Source organism: Oncorhynchus gorbuscha, linkage group LG11, assembly GCF_021184085.1.
Source record: "Oncorhynchus gorbuscha isolate QuinsamMale2020 ecotype Even-year linkage group LG11, OgorEven_v1.0, whole genome shotgun sequence".
Taxonomy (NCBI): Eukaryota; Metazoa; Chordata; class Actinopteri; order Salmoniformes; family Salmonidae; genus Oncorhynchus; species Oncorhynchus gorbuscha.
Window position 1 is genome coordinate 47,016,033 of NC_060183.1, and position 20,244 is coordinate 47,036,276.

General features: G+C 44.9%; 1 protein-coding gene across 1 annotated transcript in view; it reads right to left on the bottom strand.

Annotated features, from left to right (window-relative positions):
• LOC124048773 (WD repeat-containing protein 70) overlaps positions 1 to 20,244 on the bottom strand; it is an 88,781-nt gene that overhangs the window by 56,358 nt on the left and 12,179 nt on the right. The window contains 2 exon segments of the mRNA XM_046369840.1: positions 12,972 to 13,048; positions 15,833 to 15,986. Of these exon segments, the coding sequence (XP_046225796.1) occupies positions 12,972 to 13,048; positions 15,833 to 15,986 (231 nt within the window).

The following is a 20,244-nucleotide window of genomic DNA, read 5'->3' on the forward strand; positions in this document are numbered from 1 at the left end:
ATGTGAGCCTCCCAGGCCAATGTTGCCCAGGGTTAATTAAGAACATAATAATATTACATTGTATTGCATTACACACTTAAACTTATTCCACCAATCCCTTGGTCAAAAGTTGTTTGTGTTGTTAGTAATAGTCATTTATTTAGACAGCTGGCTGTGGAACCCACTTTGAGAACCCCTGCTGTAAGGAACACAATATATGGTCTACAGTGCCTTCGGAAAGTATTCAGACCCCTTGACGGTTTCCACATTTTGTTACGTTACAGCCTTATTCTAAAATGGATTAAATCGTTTTTATCCCTCAACAATACACCCATAATGACAAAGCAAAAATTGGTTTTGCAAACATTTTTGCAAATTAATTAAAAATAAAATATCACGTTTACATAAGTACTCAGACCCTTTACTCAGTACTTTGCTGAAGCACCTTTGGCAGAGATAACAGCCATGAGCCTTCTTGGGTATGATGCTACAAGCTTGGCACGCCTGTATTTGGGGAGCTTCTTTCATTCTTCTCTGCAGATCCGCTCAGGCTCTGTCAGGTTGGATGGGGAGCGTATCTGCACAGCTATTTTCAGGTCTCTCCAGAGATGTTTGATCAGGTTCAAGTCCAGGCTCTGACTGGGCCACTCAAGGACATTCAGAGTCCTATCCCAATTCCACTCCTGCATTGTCTTGGTTGTGTGCTTAGGACCATTGTCCTGTTGGAAGGTGAACCTTCACCCCCGTCTGAGGTCATGAGCGCACTGGAGCAGATTTTTATAAAGGATCTCTCTGTACTTCGCTCTGTTCATTTTTCCCTCAATCTTGACTAGTCTCCCAGTCCCTGCCACTGAAAAACATCCCCACAGCATGATGCTGCCACCACCATGCTTCACAGTAGGGATGGTGCCAGGTTTTTTACAGACGTGATGCTTAGCATTCAGGCCAAAGAGTTCAGTCTTGGTTTCATCAGACCAGAGAATATTTTTCTCATGGTCTGAGAGTCCTTAGGTGCCTTTTTGAAAACTCTGAGTGGGCTGTCATGGGCCTTTTACTGAGGAGTAGTCTGTCTGGCCACTCTACCATAAAAAGGCCCGATTGGTGGAGTGCTGCAGATGGATGTCCTTCTGGAAGGTTCTCCCATCAACACAGAGGAACTCTGTCGCTCAATCAGAGTGACAAATTGGGTTCTTGGTCACCTCCCTGACCAAGGACCTTCTTCCCCGATTGCTCAGTTTGGCCGTGAGGCCAGCTCTAGGAAGAGTCTTGGTGGTTCCAAACTTCGTCCATTTAAGAATGATGGCCACTGAGTTCTTGGGAAACCTTCAATGTTGCACAACATTTTTGGTACCCTTGCACCTTTTATTATTTATTTATTTTATTTAACTAGGCAAGTCAGTTAAGAACAAATTCTTATTTTCAATGACGGCCTAGGAACAGTGGGTTAACTGCCTTATTCAGGGCCAGAATAACTGATTTTTACCTTGTCAGCTCGGGATTCGTGTGTAGATTGATGAGGGACATTTTCTATTTTATCCATTTTAGAATAAGGCTGTAACGTAACAAAATGTGGAAAAAGTTAAGGTATCTGAATATTTTCCGAATGGACTGTATACTTGGCATGTAGGTTTTCCACTAATGAGTGGCACAAATGGGGATATGGGGGAGGAGAATGGGCAGGGTAAATGTTAGTTAATAAATACTGTGGTGTTTTGTGGACATTACTGTAGTATTTACTAGTGTTTGTTTTGCGGATAATACTGTAGTATTTAGTATAGTATTTTTCAACAAGTACTACACCTGATTGAGAGACACTACAGTGCGTAGTATAGTATTCTACAGTTTACTAAAGAATTCTATAGTAATTTGTTGTATTTTTTTAGTGTGGGTAAAGACAGGGCTCTACCCTAGATGATAATTGTTGCAATGATTACTTCACTGTACCGCAGCCCGAGTGCCATGGAGAATACATGACCATCATGCTTGCACCATTGCTAAAGAAAACGGCTTGTTATCTTAAATATGTGTCATTGTGCTTCTAAATATTTCAACATAGGGGCACACGTGCTCCTTGTAAAAAAAGGTCATCGTAGAGACCTGAAAGAGCTAGTACATTAAAGCATCGAAAGCAGCACATCAAAAGCGGCTTCAGAACAATAGAGGGAGAGAGAGAGACTATTAAATCTGGGTGGTAACACTGGTCTGTTGTCAGGAAGACAGGCGAACGGCACCAGGCGGTACGGCTGGCCCTCCTTTGGTCTTCAGAAATAGAAGCCCTGGGTCCTGGTTTATCTGGCCCATTGTCAGACAGAGCCACACACACAGCAGCCAAGACATCCAGGCTCCCCACTGGGACCACTGAACAGGAGTGCAGGAGTGGGGAGGAGACAACATTTCCAATTTAGTCATTCAGCAGGCGCTCATATCCAGGGCGACTTACAGTAGTGAGCGCATACATTTTCATACAACCCCCTCAGAATCACTGGGCCTTTAGATAACTGCCTGAGGTGAAAACCCAGGCTACAGCCCAGCTCCCTGTGCTGCGAGGTCTACTGGGTGTACCTCCCACGCTGATCATCATTACCCAATGACGACGCATGAACTGTTTCTTACTGTCAGCAGCACTTCATTGAGACTAACACTTCACCGTACGCCTCATTCAGTCCCTTCCAGTTCTGACCTCAGTTACTCATAGTGAACCTCACCGAGCTCACAAGAGGCAGTCATAAAAAGTCCCAAACATCCCCTTTCACAACATCCGCCCGACAATCATCCGTTCCCCGATGCCTTAGAGTGAGACGTGATTGAGGGAAACCAAGGGGAGGGATGGAGGGCAGGAGAGGGAGAGAGACTTTGAAAGAAGAGGGAGGTCCTGAAAGCTGGCCACTGGACATTCCCTTCCTCTCCTGGTCCCTGTGGCTCAGGGAGCTGTAGTGACCCGCTTCGGATCCTCCCGCTGGGGACCCTTCACATCTACAGCTGGCCGCGGCTGCAAACGGCTCTCTATCCACTGCTCTGATCTGCTCTACTCCCAGAACTGGGCTGGCAAACCTCAGTGCTAACGTGCCACGTGAGGATTCCCAGGACCCAAAGTAAAGCTAAATAAAGCAGCTAGCCCCAGCGCCACATCTGGGAGGGAGAAGAGACAGTCAGAGGTGAACACTGGTCCCAGCCCCTACCCTCCTCAGCCTTGTTTTCAGTCCTGATCATGGTGTTGGGTTTCTGCTCCGCTGCCTGTCACACTCACTTAGACTCATCACTGGGGTTCTCTCCCTCTCGCTCTCTCACACATATACACACATACATAAACATGTTCAGAGACACACACATGGACCCCGCCCCTAAACACAGAAACACTACAGCCCCTGTGATAAGCTCTATGGGGAAACCAATTGGCTAGAGGAACACATAACAAACAGAGGGCTTGTGAAAGTGTAGTAGGTTACATGGATAATTCTGTATTGTATTACCATTGTATTCTGAAAACAGAGATTTTCCCCAATGAAAGCTCCAGGAGGTGACTCCACGCTGTGAGAGAGGTGAGGACAGACCAAGGGTCCCAGAGGCATAGCTTAGCCTAGAGGACTCCCTGCTGGTGACAAGTGAGATGATGGGAAACTAAACCCAGCAAAAAAGAAACGTCCCTTTTTCAGGACCCTGTCTTTCAAAATCCAAATAACTTCACAGATCTTCATTGTAAAGAGTTTAAACAATGTTTCCCATGCTTGTTCAATGAACCATAAACAATTAATGAACATGCACCTGTGGAATGGTCGTTAAGACACTAACAGCTTACAGACGGTTGGCAATTAAGGTCACAGTTATGAAAACTTAGGACATTAAAGTTGCCTTTCTATTGACTGAAAAACACCAAAGATACAGAGGGTCCCTACTCATCTGCGTGAACGTGCTTTAGGCATGCTGCAAGGAGGCATAAGGACTGCAGATGTGGCCAGGGCAATAAATTGCAATGTCCGTACTGTGAGGCGCATAAGACAGCGCTACAGGGAGAAAGGACAGACAGCTGATCGTCCTCGCAGTGGAAGACCACGTGTAACAACTCCTGCACAGGATTGGTACATCCGAACATTACACCTGCGGGACAGGTACAGGATGGCAACAACAACTGCCAGAGGTACACCTGGAATGCACAATCCCTCCATCAGTGCTCAGTCTGTCCGCAATAGGCTGAGAGAGGCTGGACTGAGGGCTTGTAGGCCTGTTGTTAGGCAGGTCCTCACCGGCAACAATGTCGCCTATGGGCACAAACCCACCGTCGCTGGACCAGACAGGACTGGCAAAAAGTGCTCTTCTCTAACGAGTCGCGCTTTTGTCTCACCAGGGGTGATGGTCAGATTCGTGTTTATCGTCGAAGGAATGAGCGTTACACCGAGGACTGTACTCTGGAGCGGGATCGATTTGGAGGTGGAGGATCCGTCATGGTCTGGGGCGGTGTGTCACAGCATCATCGGACTGAGCTTGTCGTCATTGCAGGCAATCTCAATGATGTGCGTTACAGGGAAGACATCCTCCTCCCCCATGTGGTACCCTTCCTGCAGGCTCATCCTGACATGACTCTCCAGCATGACAATGCCACCAGCCATACTGCTCGTTCTGTGCGTGATTTCCTGCAAGACAGGAATGTCAGTGTTCTGCCATGGCCAGCGAAGAGCCCGGATCTCAATCCTATTGATCACGTCTGGGACCTGTTGGTTCGGAGGGTGAGGGCTAGAGCCATTACCCCCAGAAATGTCTGGGAACTTGCCTTGGTGGAAGAATGGGGTAACATCTCACAGCAAGAACGGGCAAATCTGGTGCAGTCCATGAGGAGGAGATGCACTGCAGTACTTAATGCAGCTGGTAGCCACAACAGATACTGACTGTTACTTTTGATTTTGACCCACCCCCCCTTTGTTCAGGGACACATTATTCAATTTGTTAGTCACATGTCTGTGGAACTTGTTCAGTTTGTCTTTCAGTTGTTGAATCTTATGTTCATACAAATATTTACACATGTGAAGTTTGCTGAAAATAAACGCAGTTGACAGTGAGGACGTTTCTTTTTTTGCTGAGTTTATATTGTCAGCAATGATAAACCAGCATTTTTGGAAGCTCAAACTTATACTGCCTAGTAACTGTTGAATTGGAAATAGACTTCAGAGAGGGCCATATTGATGCCCAGGTGATCTCAATGAAAATGAGTCTTAAAGGGATATGTTAATTTGTAATCCTCCAGCTGATCCTGGATAAGCCACTGTACCCCAGCTCAAACAAAGACTCTAGTGATCATACACCGGCATTGCTGTCCTTACATTTCGGTGAGGTTATCCGACTAGTTTATTCCCTGTAAGAATCGTTTAGTGTCTTTTCTGGCGGGGGTCCTGATCCACATAATCCTGCTGTTAGGAAGATTAGTGACCAAGTAGGCATGAGTTGCACGGTGCCATTCTGAGAAAGCAGTGAGACATGGCAGTGCACCCTTATTCAGCTCATTACTGCCTTTTTCAAACCAATCAAGCCACTCATCCCAGCTCTGATAGAGCCCTCCAGCTGTAGGAGACAGCCTAGTGCCGTGTTCATTTAAATCAAATACAATTGTAATGGTCGGGTAACAGCCTAATGCAGCTGTTATTGCGGGGATAGCGAAACGCTTTGAAAGTTCCTAGCTCCAGCAGTTTAAAAAAACAACATTTAACCAGGAAGGCGAGTTGAGAACAAGTTCTCATTTACAACTGCGACCTGGCCAAGATAAGGCAAAGCAGTGCAACAAAAACAATAACACAGTGTTACACATGGAATAAACAAACAAACAGCCAATAATGCAATAGAAAGAGTCTATATGCAGTATGTGCAAATGAGGTAGGATAAGGGAGGCAATAAAGGCAATAAATAGGCCATAACGGCGAAATAATTACAATATAGCAATTAAACACTGGAGTGATAGATGAGCAGAAGATGAGTGTGCAAGTAGAGATACTGTGATGCAAAGGAGCAAAATAAATTAAATAACAGTATGGGGATGAGGTAGTTGGATGGGCTATTTACAGATGGGCTATGTACAGGTGCAGTGATCCGTGAGCTGCTCTGACAGCTGGTGCTTAAAGTTAGTGGAGGGAGATTTGAGCCTCCAGCTTCAGTGATTTTTGCAATTAGTTCCAGTCATTGCCCGCAGAGAACTGGAAGGAAAGTCGGCCAAAGGAGGAATTGGCTTTGGGGGTGACTAGTGAAATATACCTGCTGGAGCGTGCGCTACGGATGGGTGCTGCTATGGTGATCAGTGAGCTGAGATAAGGCGGGGCTTTACCTAGCAAAGACTTAAAGATGACCTGGAGCCAGTGGGTTTGACAAATATTAAGCGAGAGCCAGCCAACGAGAGAATTCAGGTCGCAGTGGTGGGTAGTATATGGGGCTTTGATGATAAAACGGATGGCACTGTGATAGACTGCATCCAATTTGCTGAGTCTTAAGACTTCCGGCGCCGACAGAGATGGCCGCCTCGCTTCGCGTTCCTAGGAAACTATGCAGTTTTTTTAATTTTTACGTGTTATTTCTTACATTAGTACCCCAGGTCATCTTAGGTTTCATTACATACAGCCGAGAAGAACTACTGAATATAAGAGCAGCGTCAACTCACCAACAGTACGACCAAGACTATGACTTTCGCGAAGCGGATCCTGTGTTCTGCCTTTCACCCAGGACAACGGAATGGATCCCAGCCGGCGACCCAAAAAAACGACTTCGTAAAAGAAGGAAACGTAGCGGTCTTCTGGTCAGACTCCGGAGACGGGCTCATCGTGCACCACTCCCCAGTATACTTCTCGCCAATGTCCAGTCTCTTGAGAACAAGGTTGATGAAATCCGAGCAAGGCTAGCATTCCTGAGGGACATCAGAGACTGTAACGTTCTTTGCTTCACGGAAACATGGCTCACTGGAGAGACGCTATCGGAGTCGGTGCAGCCAGCTGGTTTCTCCACGCATCGCGCTGACAGAAACTAACATCTTTCTGGTAAGAAGAGGGGCGGGGGCGTATGCCTTATGGCTAACGAGAAGTGGTGTGGTCACAAAAGCATACAGGAACTCAAGTCCTTCTGTTCACCTGATTTAGAATTCCTCACAATCAAATGTCGACCGCATTATCTACCAAGGGAATTCTCTTCGATTATAAACACAGCCGTATATACCCCCCCCCCCAAGCAGACACATCGATGGCTCTGAACGAACATTATTTGACTCTTTGCAAACTGGAATCCATTTATCCGGAGGCTGCATTCATTGTAGCTGGGGATTTTAACAAGGCTAATCTGAAAACAAGACTCCCTAAATTGTATCAGCATATCGATTGCGCAACCAGGGCTGGCAAAACCTTGGATCACTGCTATTCTAACTTCCGCGAAGCATATAAGGCCCTGCCCCGCCCTCCTTTCGGAAAAGCTAACCACGACTCCATTTTGTTGATCCCTGCCTACAGACAGAAACTAAAACAAGAAGCTCCCCGCTGAGGTCTGTTCAACACTGGTCTGACCAATCTGATTCCACACTCCAAGACTGCTTCCATCACGTGGACTGGGATATGTTTCGTATTGCGTCAGACAACAACATTGACGAATACGCTGATTCGGTGTGCGAGTTCATTAGAACGTGCGTTGAAGATGTCGTTCCCATAGCAACGATTAAAACATTCCCAAACCAGAAACTGTGGATTGATGGCAGCATTCGCGTGAAACTGAAAGCGCAAACCACTGCTTTTAATCAGGGCAAGGTGACCGGAAATATGACAGAATACAAACAGTGTAGCTATTCCCTCCGCAAGGCAATCAAACAAGCTAAGCGTCAGTATAGAGACAAAGTAGAATCTCAATTCAACGGCTCAGACACAAGAGGTACGTGGCAGGGTCTACAGTCAATCACGGATTACAAAATGAAAACCAGCCCCGTCACGGAACAGGATGTTTTGCTCCCAGGCAGACTAAATAATTTTTTTGCCCGCTTTGAAGACAATACAGTGCCACTGACACGGCCTGCAACCAAAACATGCGGCCTCTCCTTCACTGCAGCCGAGGTGAGTAAAACATTTAAACGTGTCAACCCTCGCAAGGCTGCAGGCCCAGCCGCGCCCTCAGAGCATGCGCAGACCAGCTGGCTGGTGTGTTTACGGACATATTCAATCAATCCCTATCCCAGTCTGCTGTTCCCACATGCTTCAAGAGGGCCACCATTGTTCCTGTTCCCAAGAAAGCTAAGGTAACTGAGCTAAACGACTACCGCCCCGTAGCACTCACTCCCGTCATCATGAAGTGCTTTGAGAGACTAGTCAAGGACCATATCACCTCCACCTTACCTGACACCCTAGACCCACTCCAATTTGCTTACCGCCCAAATAGGTCCACAGACGATGCAATCTCAACCACACTGCACACTGCCCTAACCCATCTGGACAAGAGGAATACCTATGTGAGAATGCTGTTCATCGACTACAGCTCGGCATTTAACACCATAGTACCCTCCAAGCTCGTCATCAAGCTCGAGACCCTGGGTCTCGACCACGCCCTGTGCAACTGGGTACTGGACTTCCTGACGGGCCGACCCCAGGTGGTGAGGGTAGGCAACAACATCTCCACCCCGCTGATCCTCAACACTGGGGCCCCACAAGGGTGCGTTCTGAGCCCTCTCCTGTACTCCCTGTTCACCCACGACTGCGTGGCCACGCACGCCTCCAACTCAATCAACAAGTTTGCGGACGACACCACAGTGGTAGGCTTGATTACCAACAACGACGAGACGGCCTACAGGGAGGGGGTGAGGGCCCTCGGAGTGTAGTGTTAGGAAAATAACCTCACACTCAACGTCAACAAAACTAAGGAGATGATTCTGGACTTCAGGAAACAGCAGAGGGAACACCCCCCTATCCACATAGATGGAACAGTAGTGGAGAGGGTAGCAAGTTAAGTTCCTCGGCATACACATCACAGACAAACTGAATTGGTCCACCCACACAGACAACATTGTGAAGAAGGCGCAGCAGCGCCTCTTCAACCTCAGGACGCTGAAGAAATTTGGCTTATCACCAAAAGCACTCACACACTTCTACAGATGCACAATCGAGAGCATCCTGGCGGGCTGTATCACCGCCTGGTACGGCAACTGCTCCGCCCACAACCGTAAGGCTCTCCAGAGGGTAGTGAGGTCTGCACAACGCATCAACGGGGGCAAACTACCTGCCCTCCAGGACACCTACACCACACAATGTTACAGGAAGGCCATAAAGATCATCAAGGACAACAACCACCCGAACCACTGCCTGTTCACCCCGCTATCATCCAGAAGGCGAGGTCAGTACAGGTGCATCAAACTTGGGACCGAGAGACTGAAAAACAGCTTCTATTTCACGGCCATCAGACTGTTAAACAGCCACCACTAACATTGAGTGGCTGCTGCCAACATACTGACTCAACTCCAGCCACTTTAATAATGGGAAATGATGTAAAATATATCACTAGCCACTTTAAACAATGCTACCTAATATAATGTTTACATACCCTACATTATTCATCTCATATGTATACGTATATACTGTACTCTATATCATCTACTACATCTTCATGTAATACATGTATCACTAGCCACTTTAACTATGCCACTTTGTTTACATACTCATCTCATATGTATATACTGTACTCGATACCATCTACTGCATCTTGCCTATGCCGCTCTGTACCATCACTCATTCATATATCTTTATGTACATATTCTTTATCCCCTTACACTTGTGTGTATAAGACAGTAGTTTTGGAATTGTTAGCTAGATTACTTGTTGGTTTTTACTGCATTGTCGGAACTAGAAGCACAAGCATTTCGCTACACTCGCATTAACATCTGCTAACCATGTGTATGTAACAAATAAAATTGGATTTGATTTGAGTAGAGTGTTGTAGGCTATTTTGTAAATGACATCGCAGAAGTCAAGGATCGGTAGGATATTCCGTTTTACGAGGGTATTTTTGGCAGCATGAGTGAAGGATGCTTTGTTGCAAAATAGGAAGACAATTCTAGATTTAATTTTGGATTGGAGATGCTTAATGTGAGTCTGGAAGGATACTTTACAGTCTAACCAGACACCTAGATATTTGTACTTGTCCACAAATCAGAAGCATCTAGAGTAGTGATGCTGGATGGGCGGGCAGGTGCGGGCAGCGATCGGTTGAAGAGCATGCATTTAGTTTTACTTGCTTTTAAGAGCAGTTGGAGGCCATGGAAGGAGAGGTGTATGGCATTGAAGCTCATCTGGAGGTTAGTTAACACAGTGTCCAAAGAAGGACCAGTAGTATACAGAATGGTGTCATCTGCGTAGAGGTGGATCAGAGAATCACCAGCAGCAAGAGTGACATCATTGATGTATACAGAGAAGAGAGTCAGCCCGAGACTATTATTACCAGTGCAGTAATAACTAACAATGCCAAACAATACATGCAACCCCAAAAATGTAAATAAAGGAATTAAGAAATACTGAAATAGAATGAGCGATGTCAGAGTACGGAATATAAATATATACTGCATGTATATGATGGTGTGTATTGACATTATGGACAGTATATGAATAGAAAAGGTGTGAACAGCAGTAGATATATACGATGAGCCTTGACTAGAATACAGTTATACATATGAAGTGGGTAAAACAGTATGCAAACATGATTAAAGTGACCAGTTTTCAATGACTATGTACACAGGGTTGAGTACTGGGTGTTAGCCAGCTTGCAATGGTGTAAAGTACTTAAGTAAAAATACTTTAAAGTACTACTTAAGTAGTTTTGGGGGGGTATATGTACTTTACTATTTATATTTTTGCCAACTTTTACTTCACTACATTCCTAAAGAAAATAATGTACTTTTTACTCCATACGTTTTCCCTGACACCCAAAAGTATTTGTTACATTTTGATAGGAAAATGGTCCAATTCACACCCTTATCAAGAGAATCTCCCTGGTCATTCCTTCTGCCTCTGATCTGGCGGACTCACTAAACACAAATCCTTCATATGTAAATGATGTCTGAGTGTTGGAGTATGCCCCTGGCTATCCAACAATTTTAAAAAACATTTTAAATATAAATTGGTGCAGTCTGGTTTACTTAATATAAGGAATTAGATTTTTTTAAATACTGATACTTAAGTACATTTTAGCAATTCCATTTACTTTTGATACTTGAGTATATTTAAAACCAACTTTTACTCAAGTGACTTTTACTTGAGTCATTTTCTATTAAGGTATAGTGGGGCAAAAAGTATTTAGTCAGCCACCAATTGTGCAAGTTCTCCCACTTAAAAAGATGAGAGAGGCCTGTAATTTTCATCATAGGTACACTTCAACTATGATAGACAAAATGAGAGAAAAAAATCCAGAAAATCACATTGTAGGATTTTTTTATTAATTTATTTGCAAATTATGGTGGAAAATAAGTATTTGGTCACCTACAAACAAGCAAGATTTCTGGCTCTCACAGACCTGTAACTTCTTCTTTAAGAGGCTCCTCTGTCCTCCACTCGTTACCTGTATTAATGGCACCTGTTTGAACATGTTATCAGTATAAAAGACACCTGTCCGCAACCTCAAACAGTCACACTCCAAACTCCACTATGGCCAAGTCCAAAGAGCTGTCAAAGGACACCAGACACCAAATTGTAGACCTGCACCAGGCTGGGAAGACTGAATCTGCAATAGGTAAGCAGCTTGGTTTGAAGAAATCAACTGTGGGAGCAATTATTAGGAAATGGAAGACATAGAAGACCACTGATAATCTCCCTCGATCTGGGGCTCCACGCAAGATCTCACCCTGTGGGGTCAAAATGATCACAAGAACGGTGAGCAAAAATCCCAGAACCACACGGGGGGACCTAGTGAATGACCTGCAGAGAGCTGGGACCAAAGTAACAAAGCCTACCATCAGTAACACACTACGCCGCCAAGGACTCAAATCCTGCAGTGCCAGACGTGTCCCCCTGCTTAAGCCAATACATGTCCAGGCCCGTCTGAAGTTTGCTAGAGAGCATTTGGATGATCCAGAAGAAGATTGGGAGAATGTCATATGGTCAGATGAAACCAAAATATAACTTTTTGGTAAAAACTCAACTCGTCGTGTTTGGAGGACAAAGAATGCTGAGTTGCATCCAAAGAACACCATACCTACTGTGAAGCATGGGGGTGGAAACATCATGCTTTGGGGCTGTTTTTCTGCAAAGGGACCAGGACGACTGATCCGTGTAAAGGAAAGAATGAATGGGGCCATGTATCGTGAGATTTTGAGTGAAAACCTCCTTCCATCAGCAAGGGCATTGAAGATGAAACGTGGCTGGGTATTTCAGCATGACAATGACCCCAAACACACCGCCCGGGCAACGAAGGAGTGGCTTCGTAAGAAGCATTTCAAGGTCCTGGAGTGGCCTAGCCAGTCTCCAGATCTCAACCCCGTAGAAAATATTTGGAGGGAGTTGAAAATATGTGTTGCCCAGCAACAGCCCGAAAACATCACTGCTCTAGAGGAGATCTGCATGGAGGAATGGGCCAAAATACCAGCAACAGTGTGTGAAAACCTTGTGAATACTTACAGAAAACGTTTGACCTCTGTCTGTCTACAAAGGGTATATAACAAAGTATTGAGATAAACTTGTGTTGTTGACCAAATACTTATTTTCCACCATAATTTGCAAATAGATTCATTAAAAATCCTACAATGTGATTTTCTGGATTTTTTCTCTCTCATTTTGTCTGTCATAGTTGAAGTGTACATATAATGAAAATTACAGGCCTCTCATCTTTTTAAGTGGGAGAACTTGCACAATTGGTGGCTGACTAAATACTTATTTGCCCCACTGTATCTTTACTCAAGTATGACAAATGACTACTTTTCCACCACTGTCAGCTTGTAACAGTGCGTTTGTCTGTCCCTGTGAATCTCAGATTCACCGGCACAGAGAAACGCACACGCACATACAACTCACCCGTCGTTGGAGCAGGTCATAAACTCGTCCTTAATCTTGGGGTGCCAACAGCCGCTGTTCAGCATGGCAGTGTGACCCTGAAATAAAAAGACAGAAACGTAGTTAAATGGCTATAATTTGACCCAATCAGCACTGAGGAATCTGGATTTCAACAATTAACGACCAAACATCTATTTTACGGAGTGGCACGTCGTGCATAGCAGCCTGATCTCACTGCTCCTAGTTAGTCCTTGGTCCTTCTCCAGAGAAAAGAGATGAACCTACAGGGAAGGAGAACCCCCCCCCCTGACACTGAGCCACTGACCCCTAAACACCAGAGCCAGCCTGGCCCAGTGGAGCTCCCTCTGCCTCAAAACTGAGAGCTCATAGGACTGTGACCTCCAGCAGGGTTCTCCTCTGGTAAAAAAAAGCACTCACAGAAATAGCCATAACAAATAACATCTTCAAAGAGCGACTGCCCAGAGAGAGGCCCTCTTGCACCGAGATGGCAGGGGATTTCTCCGACGTGCAGCCGAGAGTTTAGACATGACATATCTCAACCTGACAGAAAGGACAGGAGTTGAGCAAAATCACATCAGTGTGTGAATTTTGGAGAGGCCTGCCTGTTAGCCCTTTTACCATGGGACTGGACACGGCCCGGCTTCCACTGTACTATGTTCCCCCTTTACCACGAATTATCAAACCGCCATTCTCTCCTCTCATTTACAGCATTTAAATGCTATATCTCCCCATACTGTAAAATACAAGGACTCCGTTGAATATTCACAGATGGAGAACAAAAATGTATTTCAACCTATACTTGTAATGCTTAGGGTACAGTCCACAAATGGTGTTGTATGTTTAGCGCTTATATGGTTTTGTAAATGACTGAATTACTTCCACGTTCTGGCAAAAGGCATCAAAACAAACAGCTCCGGTTGTTCACAGTCTTTTAATTGGACTGGAGGAACTACCGTTGCTATGCACCTCTGATTCCCCTCCTCCCCAACAGAACAGGAGAGGACTTATTAGAACCAGACTGACACACATGGGATAAACAAAACATATAGTCAATAATACAGTTGAAGAAAATCTATATACAGTGTGTGCAAATGAGGTAAGAAAGGGAGGTAAAGGCAATAAATAGGCCATGGGGGCGAAGTAATTACAATATACCAAATAGACACTAGAGTGATTGATGTGCAGAAGATGAATGTGCAAGTAGAGATACAGGGGTGCAAAGGAGAAAGATAAATAAATAAATAACAGTATGGGGGTGAGGTAGTTGGAAGGGCTATTTACAGATGGGCTATGTACAGGTGCAGTGATCTGTGAGCTGCTCTGACAGCTGGTGCTTAAAGCTAGTGAGGGAGGTAAGAGTCTCCAGCTTTGGTGATTTTTGCAATTCATTCCAGACATTGGCAGCAGAGAACTGGAAGGAAAGGCAGCCAAAGGAGGAATTGGCTTTGGGGGTGACTAGAGAGATATACCTGCTGGAGTACGTGCTACGGGTGGGTGCTGCTACAGTGGGTTTGGCAACGAGTATGAAGTGAGGGACAGCCAACGAGAGCGTACAGGTCACAGTGGTGGGTAGTATATGGGGCTTTGGTGACAAAACGGATGGAAGTGAGATAGACCGCATCCAATTTGTTGACTTGCTCTAGCGACTCCTGTGGCGGGCCGGGCACATGCATGCTGACACGGTCGACAGGTGTACGGCGTTTCCTCCGACACATTTGTGCGGCTGGCTTCCGGGTTAAGCGAGCAGTGTGTCAAGCAGCAGTGCAGCATGGCGGGTCGTGTTTTGGGGGACGCACGACACTCAACCTTTGCCTCTCCCGAGTCCGCATGGGAGTTGCAGCGATGAGACAAAACTGTAACTACCAACTGGACACCACAAAATTGGAGTGAAACACGAAAAACATTTATTTTTTATTTTTATCATGGCTCTCTTGTCCCTCTGCAGCAGACATGATGAGCAGTATGTTTAGAACATCGAATTGCCATAAAATCACAGTATCGAATCGCAATACATATAGAATCGTGAAAATTACAATGCATATCATATCGCTAACCAAAGTATCATGATAATTCTCAGCCCTCTCTCTCTCACGCACTGTGTGTGCGTGAGTGAGTGAGTGAGTGAGTGAGTGAGTGAGTGAGTGAGTGAGTGAGTGAGTGAGTGAGAGTGAGTGAGTGAGAGAGCATATGGGTGGGTGCTGTGCAAGAGACAGAGAGCAGAATAGAGTGAGTGAGAAAGAGAGAGACTAGTGCGTGTGTGTGTGTTTGTGTGTGTGTGTGGTGGTGATGTAGGGATGTGAGAGAATTAGTTTTGGACACACTACATTTGCTGGGTCACCTTCAGCAGAGCTGCAGAGCTTCACTACCCAAAACCCTGCTGCCAGCAACAGCCCCAATGGAGCATTGGATTCACAGGAATGTAGAGAGACAGAGCGACACCCTACAATAGTTCTCCTACTGGGGAAGTCATCTCTATCACATCATTCTCACAGGTGTCTCAGCCACCATGCAGAACATGCTCTGTGAATGGACAATCAGCAACGGCCTTTTCGACAGCAAAAACTGTTCACCCACGACGCATTGAACGAATGCCATCGTGACCCTCTCCTACTCCACTCTGACTGCTCCCAGCTGGAAGTACAGTACACATCATTACTCCCATACACAAACTAACCTGCAGCTGCAGAACATACAGTGCAGGGGTCATCCCTGACACAAAGCTAAGGTCCAGGCCTGAATGCTTGTTTGAGTGGCCACCGACAGGGGGGCTGGAAGGCCATAGTGTCCGATGGCTATATCTCTTCCCTTCTCAGTAACAGAGGAAGCACATATCAGAGAGTAGGTGGTGGATGAGTGTGTACCTTGGTGTTAGCCATGTCCACGATGTACTGGTCTCCCTTGGGACACTCCATGACCGGGAACCCGTCACGGTCCAACACCTTGGCCTGGGCATTCCCAGAGACCACCAGGATGACATCACCAGTGATGCTGTATTGCAGGGACCTAATCTGGTGGCTGAGAGGGGACACAATGGGAGAGGATGAGAAAGGCAAAGCTTTTTTACTTATCATTCCCGTGGCTACCATGGGTCATTCCTGAAATGCGTGCGGTAAGTGTCTTTGTGGGAGTTTCTGTTGAATTGGTGAGAGACATCTGCTAGGTCTGAATGTGTACGGCATCAGAGCTACAGCAATGTCATATAACAGCTTTAAATCCTGAAGCAGTTTTAGACTAAAACCTGTTACCATAGGAACCGTGACAACAGACATCACAGAGAGTTAGCGGAAACAGTCAGACGTTTGGCCCATCTGATTTGGACCAGACAGACCAACAGTGGAGATGTCTAGGTCTGGGCCTCTCTCTGTCTTGTCTCTCAGACTCAACACAATGAACAGTCTGTTAGACTGGGACAGAAGAATGTAACACACACCGAAGCTAACCTTGGCTGCACTACACATAGTTGGGTTTCTTCTTTACAGCAAGAAAAGGAGTGTAGATTTTCAAATATGAGCCCAAAGATTGGGATTTAGCTACACCAGCAACCCATTCACAATACCAATCTATGCGCTGAACTGTTACCTCCTACTCCACGCACACCACACGTGTCACGCAAACACACACACAAACACACTCACATAACCACTCTCCCAAAGTGCAGATAGCAATTCAGGTCGATATCAAACTGCATTAGCCCAGCAGGGGGTAGAGGGGCCAGCCAGGTTTCGTGCGGGGAGCTGAACGCTTAGGGAGTGGGACCATAGTGAAATAAAACTGGGTTAACATCTCTGTTCCTACCTCCAGGGTCTGGAGCACAGACAGCCATCACTACATTTCCTTCAGAGGAAGAGTCTACAATACTGACCCAATCAAGTTCTCATGAAGTGGAACTAACCCCTCGTTTTTAACTCTAGCGATGGAGAAACAGTGGGCTCTCCAAATACGGCCTAGTGTGTCAGTGACCGCGGAGACTATTGGACGGCTCTGTAATCAGGCTAAATGTGGCGTGGGGTTCGGCTAATAAGATTCAGGGAAAGCCCGCTCCAGCTCAGCCCATTGGTTCTCAAAACCCCTGAGAGAATGTATTCATTGATGGGTTCCACGAAACAAACATTAAATACACATGTACACAAACACATACACAAGCTCTTCCTCTCATCTGCATCCGAGTATACAGTATTTAGGTTAGGTCCATTTAATTAAAGGCAGAAGATCCATTCCTCTGACATGAGGTAGTACAGTTAACATGAGGTGCGCTGAAGCAACACAACAACATGTTTGTGCATGTGTATGAGCATTTTGATAGCAGGGTTTCCTTAGCTGGTAATTGTCGTTTTTTTGGCCAATAAAATCAATTAAAAGCCGATAAATACAATTGTAGCAGGACAAATTGTCCCGGGGTGCATATTATGCATATCAGACTCACTAGAATATATTGAAAGAACGGGTTCAGAATATTAGGGATAAATTAAATAAAGCCATCTAAATACATTCATATTCGTCTCCGTTTCAGCACCAATTGGTAGACTTAAAAATACTCTGATCTTGTCGATTATTTAGGGTTGGGAAAGTATTTATGAACCATAAAAAAAGGCTTAGTTAGAGAGCCTTTACACACTAAATATATTGGTGAATAAAAAAATAGAGTGGTCCTGAAAGTTGCCATATATCAAGATCGATCGATGGGATATTGGAACAGTGTTTCCGCTGCAGTCATTTAACTGTGGCGCTGCGCCGCGGCACAATCATTGCCTCCATGGCAAAAAAAAATGTGGCGTGAAAAAAATATGCCGTGGCGCACTTTGAACACGCTAGAACAGGCCACCAATCAGACAACCCATAGTAGAATAGTTTATCTATTTACATAGTCGGCTTGTTGTTGTGTGTTCTATGTGAGATATTCCTCTCGAGGCGCATTTAAGTTACGAGTGCCATAGGGAGGGAAACATTCTGACAAGCAGTCAATGCACAACAATTCCTCTAATTGTTTAAATGGCTGTTTAAATGGCCTTTGTTAAAAAGGCGATTCCAGCTTTCCATTCCAACTTCATTTATTTGTCAACTCCTAAATATGCTCCAACTGCAGTGTCAAGGTTAAGCACCGTACACCTCTGCAAATCCCTGTGAGTGCATAGGGGAGAGTGGGGCTAACTAACGGGTCAATTGTAGAGTAACTTTGATTTAAAACGCCACCCTATAAAGTGGTTTCTTGGAGAAGTACAAACAGGGAACGTGTTACCCCGGGTGGCGGTTTACCCCAAGTTACCTAAACATATAGGCTTACACTACATTCAGTGTTTATGCAAGATTTTTGGGACATAAAATTCATCAATAGGATGCTAACTAGTTAAAAGATGACATTTGGGATCTAACTAATGATTAGCCCAACAGGGTAAATCCAGACAGGCAACCCCATGCTTCAGCCTATGCTGCATCAGTTGGGCTACAGGTGGTAATGCTTATTGCTAATAGCATACCTAATAATACGGACCGAAATATGGGAAATTGCCACATTCAGCTCTTCGACCCATGGTAATGTTGGAAGATTAGTGTACACAGAATTATAATAGGGAGAATAGCGTACAATAGTAGGCAACATCCATGTCTATTGCCTGCACTAACCACGGGACTGTGTGATGACACGGCCAATTAATTATTGCACCATGCGTCGGGTTCAAACTGTTACGACTTGGTCTGCTCTCCGCTACATAACCATTTAATCACCCTACATGTTTTGTTACTAATGATCCTCAGCAACAACCACACGGCCGTGACGCCGTTTACAGAGGAAGCAAACAAAGGTAATCGAAACATGTCATTAAATGGAATGATGTAGGCTATAGCAACTGAATAGAACTAACAGTAAATTGGAAGTTGAATATATGTGGTTTTTAGGCATATTGACAGTCGATACTGACAGAGGCTAATACTTAACATGATACAAATAGGAAACAGAGGAAGTCTGGGTAGCCTATAATTAACAGTGGCCATCAGTGCAAGTTAAAATGCTGTACAATTTAAATTTAAAACTTTACTTTAAGTTGATTTGCTTCAGGTTGCTGCCATATGAGTGGTTTCACATTTGTCTCCAGCGATTATAAGATAAAATAGATTTAAAAGTGTCATTTATATTTACAATTCCCTTAGCCAAACAGATTACTCATTTATCAATAGCTCTTATCAAGTTATACACCGAGTGTAAAAAACATTAGCCCGAGACTGCCACGCGCAGCTCCCCCGGGACTGTCCCGCAGAATAAATATCAGCCCACAGAGAAATGCACGAGATTGAACTGGTCGATCTCAAAGGTATTCCTGGTAGATCTGCAAACTTTTCTGTAAAAATAAAAACATTTTTTCCCCCCCGTCTTGGGCTGTTTGCCGTAAGTGTACTCGATTCAGCTGCCCTGCGCGCCGGGAAGGCAACTGTTGTCATTTTGAACCATTTCAAAATGTACAAAGCTACAGCAAAGTTGATTCTGTGAGATTTCATAACATGTAAAACCATGACTAAAGAAGACTGTCAATGAATACAGCAAAGAGCTGTGTTTATGTTGAAGTTCTTACTCTGCACTGTCAACACTTTGTATCGCTGCAGCAGTAATGAATGAGTAGGAAAGTGTTTCTATAGGCTTGTGTTGTTAATATTAGAGGCTTGGGTCTTTTTTCATATCAAGGAATATTTCACTTTGTTCATTTGTTCAATTTGTGCATGAGGCAGAAATAATGCGGTGCGACTCGAGTTTTGCCATCAGTTGGAAGACGATGTCCCTTTTTGGTCAGTGGAGGAAAGGGAGAGCGGAAGGATGTTGAGAGACTGACCCTGACTCTGCTGCTCTCTCCCTCTGCTGACACTGACCATAAGATGCAGGCACCATCAGCCCGGTAAAATAAATAAATAAATGCTCATTATTTAAATGCATGCTCACTCAGGTGTGCCTCACAGGTGAATGCTATGATCCCTTATTGATGTTACCTGTTAAATGCACTTCAATCAGTGTAGATGAAGGGGAGGAGACAGGTTAAAGAAGGATTTTTAAGCCTCAAGACAATTGAGACATTGATTGTATGTGTGCCATTCAGAGGGTGAATGGGCAAGACAAAAGATTCAAGTGCCTTTGAACAGGGTATGGTAGTAGGTGCCAGTGTGTCAAGTACTGCAACGCTGCAGGGTTTTTTCCACACTCAGCAGTTTCCCCTGTGCATCAAGAATGGTCCACCACCCAAAAGACATCTAGCCAACTTGACACAACTGTGGGAAGCATTGGAATCAACAT